Here is a 9,747-nt window from a genome sequence, read left to right on the forward strand (position 1 = left end):
TTAGCTAGGGTTCCAGCCTCAGATCCACCTTTGGACGATGAAATGGACAGGACATACTTACAATATTACGCGAATCTTATAAACAAAATAAATAGAACACAAGAGGTAGCACGACAAAATTTGATGAGATCGAAGGAAACTTCAAAAAGGTATTACGACAAGAAAGCAAGACCGTTAACGCTAAGGGAAGGGGATAAGGTATTTTTACTGAAGGAACCTACTAACAAATTCGGCAACCAATATACAGGACCTCATCAGATTTTAGAAATACTCCCTGGAAATAATGTTAAACTATCAATAGGAAACCATACTAGGATAGTGCATGCTAATAAGTTAAGAATATCTAAAATGAAATAGGTTAAGGTGATTATTTTACAGAAACCATGGGGCTTCTCGGAATTTTAATAACAACCGTAGGAATCATCTCTGAATGTTACTGTTTGTTGGGGTACGACTGTGGGGGAGGATCAACCAACATCACAACAATTTCACTATTAGACACGGGAGAATGTAATATCCCATCACATGCACCCAATGCTACAGTAGTCTACATTCGGCTTCTACAATTAGCAGAATACGACTACACGCACGTACACCAATGCCGAGTGGAGATTGATAGAACAATTTATTATTGCGGAATGTCATCACATGTGTCAGCTGTTCAAATTGGAAGGCGAATATACCTGATGGACTTAACAGCTGAGGCATGCAAGGCCACGTTCAACACCGGTATCATGGGAATAACACCGACCCTGCAGGTATCAGGATTGCGGGCCAATGCCACCGAATATCGGAGTGCCACAATAGCAGGATCAATTTCAATGGACGGCAAGTGTTCGGGAACACAATACGCCGATCCGTACGGCACGTGGGACAATGTAGTGGTGCAAGCATCACTCAAAATTAACATCAAGGAATATTATGCTACTGTAAAGATAAGACAGAACAACGTGATTTTAAGCAAAGGAGAGGTGTGCGTATTTACGGATGGAATGTGCCTAACCGACGAGGAAGGAAGTGCGTTTTGGTCGACCAGACCGGAGTCATCTTGTAACTTCGATAGTTACAAGGTGTTATATGAAGGATTTGCGACTAAGTTGAAAGCCATGGGTAATACGGAAATATACCCAGACATATACACCATCACGACTCAAGACGTTACATTCACCTTGGAAAAAAGAGCAGATCATCATTTGTGCGGATATACTTTACTACTGAGCGAGCATCCAAAATTATTCATTCTAGAGACGCAGAAAGGAAGGACCTTTGCGTCAAAAGCAAAATTATCAGTCGAAAATCTCGATCTGTTCGCTTATGTTAACTCCAAATTTGTCTACCTCGAAAAACACATAAGAACGCAAATGACAGTCCTGTACAGCGATGTAATTAGGCAAAAGTGCGAACTAGAAAAACTGGTCCTTAAAAACGCTTTGGCATTAGCAACCCTCCGCCCAGATGAGTTCGCTTATACAATCATGAAGGCAGCTGGGTACATGGCCGTAACTGTAGGGGAAGTCATTCACATAGTAAAATGTACACCCGTCCCAGTCAGCATTAGGCAATCAGAAGAATGTTACCATGAACTACCTGTCACGCACCAGAATAACAGTCTTTACCTGACACCAAAATCGAGAATACTGGTAAAGACAGGCACCATAAAGGAATGCAACGTACTACTACCATCCATGTACTACTTGGAGGGGAATTGGTACAGACTGACACCGAAACCTGTGGAGGTACTCCCTCCTCAAACACTCCAACCATTAACAAAGCTAGCATGGAAATATATTAATACCAAGAACTTAATGACGAGCGGAATATATACGCATCAAGACTTGGACAACTTACGGGACCACATCATGTTCCCCGCAGAGAGACCAGGACTTTTAAATACAATTGCCAGAGGAGCGACAGGACACCGCATCCCACCTAACACTGTTTCGATGTATAACCTATTGGTAGAAGCAGACATCAACAAAATTACGGATAGCGTAATCTCGAAGCTGTGGCAAGGCTTTTTAGCATTTGGATCAGCAAGTGCTGGAATGATCGGATTATTTATCCTAGTTAAAGGCGTAAAATTATGTGTCGACGCCATTATCAGAGGATACGTGCTCCATACTGTCTATGGATGGAACTTACATCTGTTAGGAGCCATCTGGAGTTTGTTAACGCATCTACTTCTTCATCTGGGATGATCAGATAAACAAGACAAAAGGAAGACAACAAAGGGTGAAGGAAATAGTGATACCATCGAAGTAACGGTGGACGACACAAAAGATGATGCTACTCCGTCACCCGCAACCAGAGGAAATTCAAAATATCCGATTCTCGAAAGCATCCTAGCAGCTCGTAAAAACAAGTCGTCAGGAATAGAAATTTCCTAACGACTCAATTAAGGGGGGAGGTGTCACGTCGCCGTATAACGACGTGTGGTACCCAAGCATCTCTAGACATTAGTATATAGGATACGGAAATGCTAATCCCACTGTCGGTAATCATACTATCTATAGTTCTACTTTAGATAATCCAACTACGATAATTCTGCTCTCGGAAAACTTCTGTAGGTTAATCTACAGTGGGTAACGCCATAATAATAATTAATCACACTTCAGGAATTTTAACAAGAGATATAATTCACTATTATTATTAAAATGGGAACACTATTGTTAAGTAAGGTTCATTTAATAAGTAAAAAGAAAGAACAAATGTCAAAATAAAAATTGTTAAACAAACAGAATAAAGTACGTAGATAAGACCTTAAATCTAGAAATTAACAATATATATATATATATATATATATATATATATACGCGCACGCATAAAAACAGATTAATAATAGATTAATAGCGGTAAAGGACTTTATATTACATAATTATTAGGATGAGAATCATTATTAGAAATAACAATAATTATACACTATTAAAATCATCGCACACTTATAATGGCACACATTATTAAATAATAATTATTAAAATAATAATGTTGTAATATTTAAAATATAAGTAATAAAGATATAGCGACAAGCCGAGACATTCATATCACGATTGGCTAGACTACATCCTGTGATAACCGCATTCCAGAGCTAAAGATTCTTGGTATTACGTCGGGTGATAATCGCATTCCAGAGCCTAAGGATTCGTGGAATTACATCCGGTGATAACCGCATTCCAGAGGCTAAGTATTCCAGGAACTACATCCGGTGATAACCGCGCCTGGGAACCGAGAATTCTGTGAAATGTATCCGATGATAACCGCATTCCTGAGGCTAAGAATTCTCGGAACCACATCCGGTGATAAGCGTCGACTGGCAGCAATTCCAACGAAGGAATGCTTGTACTACATCACGCCACTCCATTCCCACGGGCAACGCCCTCGCGTGTTGGCGGCAAGTCTGAGCGGCGCGCATGCGCAGCAACATCATTGGGGAGTCAACCAAGTGGAAGAGCAGCGGAGCGGCAGTCAGTCTTCATTCGTCGCTCAATCCGATCAGCAGCAAAAGTTTTAGCTCCGCGCTTAAGATCCATTAAGATAAATCAACTTAACATTGTACTTAGGAATTATAGACATATCTACTGGGTAATCTTATTATTACGACATACGATTCATAGGCAGTTACGTTTTCAAGAGCGAACGTATGGTTAAACAAGAATAAGGGTCATAACGAGAGAATCTATTTTTCTCCCTTCCTACTGGTTATTTCGGGTAAAGTTGCAAATTAGTTACAAAGTAGAATAAATAAATATTACGCGTATCGCGAGTTCCGCGCACAAATAACTAATTCATGGTTTGAATCAAATGTTTTACCGAACTGTATATTTAGTGTATTTTTAGTGGTATATATATATATTAAATCGTTATTGTTAAATTGTGCTGATACTTTTCATTCATCTCGTTGTCCACCGAACTTCCCATCCATTCATCTAAAGAATCTGCGGGCGTTTGAATTAATATCTATCCAAGGGGGTGAATTCCAGTCCAGGACATACGGCTACGTCCCTGATATCATTCATTGGTTGGAATGTCTTGGCTGCGGTGGTAAGTCAGTAAAAATATAGTGGCACTAATATACATCAAAGGAGCGAATGGTTTTCTATGCGGCAGCCATACATCGAGCAACAGGATTCACTTGCTCTCAATACCGAGTCCTTGTACCAAAACGAGAGGAGTCTGCAAGGATGGAGTAGAAGGGTAGTCCTAGACCTGACCGTATTAGCAGCTCACAATAAAAAAATCTTTTTTTTGTGTTTTCTCTCGTCTGGGACGTAACAATTGATCTTTGATCTTATGAAATGCATTGTTCTGAATCGATTGGTAACATTTAGCAATCTGTTGCACAAGTATTTAGAAAGATTTCACGATTTTATCTTCTCATATACCGAAATTCGCATACGTCGATTAAATTTTTTGACAAATTTCATGTTATAACGCGTATTTACACATAGTAAAAACGTTATATTCTTGTTATATTCTTCATTCTGCGGCGACAGAATATAAAATCATTGAAAACGTACAAGATTTCAATTTTTCATTTTTCGTCGATACGCGTATATGAGCGAAAAATCATATATACGAAATGAAACAATGTTAAAAACTTCGATTCCACTATAAAATTGATGTTTGATCTTATGAAATGCAATGTTCTGAATCGATTGATAACATTTTTCAATCTGTGGCACAAGTATTTAGAAAGATTTCATGATTTTATCTTCCCATATACCGAAATTCGCATATGTCGATTAAACTTTTCGACAAATTTCATGTTATAACGCGTGTTTACACATTGTAAAAATGTTATATTCTTGTTATATTCTTCCTTCTGCATCGATAGAATATAAAATCATACAAATCGGACGAGATTTAAATTTTTCATTTTTCGTCGATACGCGTATATGAGCAAAAAATCGTATATACGAAATGAAACAATGTTAAAAACTTCGATTTCACTATAAAATTGATGCTTGATCTTATGAAATGCAATGTTCTGAATCGATTAGTTACATTTTTCAATCCGTGGCACAGGTATTTAGAAAGATTTCACGATTTTATCTTCTCACATACCGAAATTCGCATACGTCGATTACATTTTTCGACAAATTTCATGTTATAACGCGTATTTACACATAGTAAAAACGTTATATTCTTGTTATATTCTTCATTCTGCGTCGATAGAGTGTAAAATCATTGAAATAGGACGAGATTTCATTTTTTCATTATTCGTCGATACGCGTATATGAGCAAAAAATCGTATATACGAAATGAAACAATGTTAAAAACTTCGATTCCACTATAAAATTGATGTTTGATCTTATGAAATGCAATGTTCTGAATCGATTGGTAACATTTTTCAATCTGTGGCACAAGTATTTAGAAAGATTTCACGATTTTATCCTCTCATATACCGAAATTCGCATATGTCGATTACATTTTTCAACAAATTTCATGTTATAACGCCTATTAACACATAGTAAAAACGTTATATTGTTGTTATATTCTTCATTCTACGTCGATAGAATATAAAATCATTGAAATCGGGCGAGATTCCAATTTTTCATTTTTCGTCGATACACGTATATGAGCGCAAAATCGTATATACGAAATGAAACAATGTTAAAAACTTCGATTCCACTATAATTTTGATGTTCGATCTTATGAAATGCAATGTTCTGAATCGATTGGTAACATCTTTTCATCTGTTTTACAAGTATTTAGAAAGATTTTACGGTTTAATCTTCTCATATACCGAAATTCGCAAATATCGATTACATTTTTCGACAAATTTCATGTTATAACGCGAATTTACAGATGGTAAAAACGTTATATTCTTGTTATATTCTTCATTCTGCGTCGATAGAATGAAAAATCATTGAAATCGGACGAGATTTCAATTTTTCATATTTCGTCGATACGCGTATATGAGCGAAAAATCGTATATACGTAATGAAACAATGTTAAAAACTTCGATTCCACTATAAAATTGATGTTCGATCTTATGAAATGCAATGTTCTGAATCGATTGGTAACATTTTTCAATCTGTGGCACAAGTATTTAGAAAGATTTCACGATTTTATCTTCTCATATACCGAAATTCGCATATTTCGATTACATTTTTCGACGGATTTCAAGTTATAACGCGTTTTTTCACATAGTAAAAACGTTATATTCTTGTTATATTCTGTATTTTGCGTCTATAGAATGTAAAATCATTGAAATCGGGCGAGATTTCAATTTTTCATTTTTCGTCGATACGCGTATATGAGCGAGAAATCGTATATAGGAAATGAAACAATGTTAAAAACTTCGATTCCACCATAAAATTGAAGTTTGATCTTATGAGATGCAATGTTCTGAATCGATTGGTAACATTTTTCAATCTGTGGCACAAGTATTTAGAAAGATTTTACGATTTTATCTTCCAATATACCGAAATTCTTATGCGTCGATTACATTTTTCGACAATTTCCACGTTATAACGCAAATTTACGCTTAGTAAAAACGTTATATTCTTGTTATATTCTTCATTCTGCGTCGATAGAATGTAAAATCATTGTAATCGCACGAGATATCAATTTTTCATTTTTCGTCGATACGAGTAGATGAGCGGAAAATCGTATATACGAAATGAAACAATGTTGAAAACTTCGATTCCACGCTAAAATTGATGTTTGATCTTATGAAATGCAATGTTCTCAATCGATTGGTTACATTTTTCACTCTGTGGCACAAGTATTTAGAAAGATTTTATGATTTTATCCTCTCATATACCGAAATTCGCATATGTCGATTACATTTTTCAACAAAGTTCATGTTATAACGCGTATTTTCACATAGTAATAGCGTTATATTCTTGTTATATTCTTAATTCTGCGTCGAGGGAATATAAAATCATTGAAATCGGACGGGATTTCAATATTTCATTTTTCGTCGATACGCGTATATGAGCGAAAAATCGTATATACGAAATGAAACAATGTTAAAAACTTCGATTCCTCTATGAAATTGATGTTCGATCTTATGAAATGCAATGTTCTGAATCGATTGGCTACATTTTTCAATCTGTGGCACAAATATTTTGAAAGATTTCACGATTTTATCTTCTTATATACCGAAATACGCATATGTCGATTACATTTTTCGACAAATTTCATGTTATAACGCGTATTTACACATAGTAAAAACGTTATATTCTTGTTATATTCTTTATTCTGCGTCGATGGAATGTAAAATCATTGAAATCGGACGAGATTTCAATTTTTCATTTATCGTCGATACGCGTATATGAGCGAGAAATCGTATATACGAAATGAAACAATGTTAAAAACTTCGATTCCACTATAAAGTTGATGTTTGACCTTATGAAATGCAATGGTCTGAATCGATTGGTAACATTTTTCAATCTGTGGCATAATTATTTAGAAAGATTTCCACGATTTTTTCCTCTCATATACCGAAATTCGCATATGTCGATTACATTTTTCGACAAATTTCATGTTATAACGCGTATTTACACATAGTAAAAACGTTATATTCTTGTTATATTCTTCATTCTGCGTCGATAGAATATAAAATCATTGAAATCGGACGAGATTTCAATTTTTCATTTTTCGTCGATACGCGTATATGAGCGAAAAATCGTATATACGAAATGAAACAATGTTAAAAACTTCGATTCCACTATAAAATTGATGTTTGATCTTATGAAATGCAATGTTCTGAATCGATTGGTAACATTTTTCAATCTGTGGCACAAGTATTTAGAAAGATTTCACGATTTTATCTTCTCATATACCGAAATACGCATATGTCGATTACATTTTTCGACGGATTTCATGTTATAACGTGTATTTACACATAGTAAAAACGTTATATTCTTGTATATTCTTCATTCTGCGTCGATAGAATATAAAAACATTGAAATCGGACGTGATTTAAATTTTTCATTTTTCGTCGATACGCGTATATGAGCGAGAAATCGTATATACGAAATGAAACAATGTTAAAAACTTCGATTCCACTATAAAATTGAAGTTTGATCTTATGAAATGCAATGTTCTGAATCGATTGGTAACATTTTTCAATCTATGGCATAAGTATTTAGAAAGATTAAACGGTTTTATCTTCTCATATACCGAAATTCGCATAAGTACATTATATTTTCCGACGAATTTCATGTTATAACGCGTATTTACACATAGTAAAAACGTAATATTCTTGTTACATTCTTCATTCTGCGTCGATAGAATGAAAAATCATTGAAATAGTACGAGATTACAATTTTTCATTTTCCGTCGATACGCGTATATGTGCGAAAAATCGTATGTACGAAATGAAACAATGTTACAAACTTCGATTCCACTATAAAATAAATGTTGTTCTTATGAAATGCAATGTTCTGAATCGATTGGTAACATTTTTCAAACTGTGGCACAAGTAATTAGAAAGATTTCACGATTTTATCTTCTCATATACCGAAATTCGCATACGTTGATTATATTTTTCGATAAAATTCATATTATAACGCGTATTTACACATAGTAAAAACGTTATATTCTTGTTATATTCTTCATCCTGCGTCGATAGAATATAAAATCATTGAAATCGCACGAGATTTCAATTTTTCATTTTTCGTCATTACGAGTAGATGAGCGAAAAATCGTATATACAAAATGATATAATGTTAAAAACTTCGATTCCACTATAAAATTGATAATTGATCTTATGAAATGTAATGTTCTGAATTGATTGGGAACATTTTTCTATCTGTGGCACAAGTATTTAGAAAGATTTTATGATTTTATCTTCCCATATACCGTAATTCTTAAGAGTCGCTTATATTTTTCGACAATTTCCACGTTATAACGCGAATTTACACTTAGTAAAAACGTTATATTCTTGTTATATCCTTCATTCTGCGTCGATAGAATATAAAATCATTGAAATCGGACGAGATTTAAATTTTTCATTTTTCGTCGATACGCGTATATGAGCGAAAAATCGTATATACGAAATGAAACAATGTTAAAAACTTCGATTCCACTATAAAATTGATGTTTGATCTTATAAAATGCAATGTTCTGAATCGATTGGTAACATTTTTCATTCTGTGGCATAAGTAATTAGAAAGATTTCACGATTTTATCTTCTCATATACCGAAATTCGCATACGTCGATTACATTTTTCGATAAAATACATATTTTAACGCGTATTTACACACAGTAAAAACGTTATATTCTTGTTATATTCTTCATTCTGCGACGATAGAATGTAAAATCATTGAAATCGCACGAGATTTCAATTTTTCATTTTTCTTCGATACGAGTAGATGAGCGAAAAATCGGATATATGATATGAAACAATGTTAAAAACTTCGATTTTAATATAATATAGTTGTTTGATCTTATGAAATGTAATGTTCTGAATCGATTGGTAGCATTTTTCAATAGGTAGCACAAGTATTCAGAAATATTTCACGATTTTATCTTCTCACATAGCGAAATTCTCATGTGTCGATTACATTTTACGACAATTTTCATGTTATAACTCGAATTTACATTTAGTAAAAACGTTCTAATCATGTTATATTCTTCCTCCTGCGTCGATGGAATGTAATATCAATACAATTGGACGAGATTTCAATTTTTCGGTTTTCGACGATACGCGTATACGAGCGAAAAATCGCATACACGACGTGAAACAGTGTTAAAATCTGCGATTCCAATATATTATAGTTGTTTGATCTTATAAG

At 34.4% G+C, this 9,747-nt stretch overlaps 1 protein-coding gene across 1 annotated transcript; it reads left to right on the forward strand.

Moving 5' to 3' along the window:
- Positions 1–274: 274 nt before the first annotated feature.
- LOC146872107 (uncharacterized) lies at positions 275–2,653 on the forward strand. The gene has a single exon (XM_085664369.1). The coding sequence runs from the start codon at positions 384–386 to the stop codon at positions 2,196–2,198; it is 1,815 nt and encodes a 604-aa protein (XP_085520495.1). The 5' UTR covers positions 275–383; the 3' UTR covers positions 2,199–2,653.
- The last annotated feature ends 7,094 nt before the right edge of the window (positions 2,654–9,747 follow it).

This window comes from Vespa mandarinia, unplaced genomic scaffold (genome assembly GCF_050613455.1).
Source record: "Vespa mandarinia isolate Hongniang unplaced genomic scaffold, ASM5061345v1 scaffold_52, whole genome shotgun sequence".
Classification (NCBI taxonomy): Eukaryota; Metazoa; Arthropoda; class Insecta; order Hymenoptera; family Vespidae; genus Vespa; species Vespa mandarinia.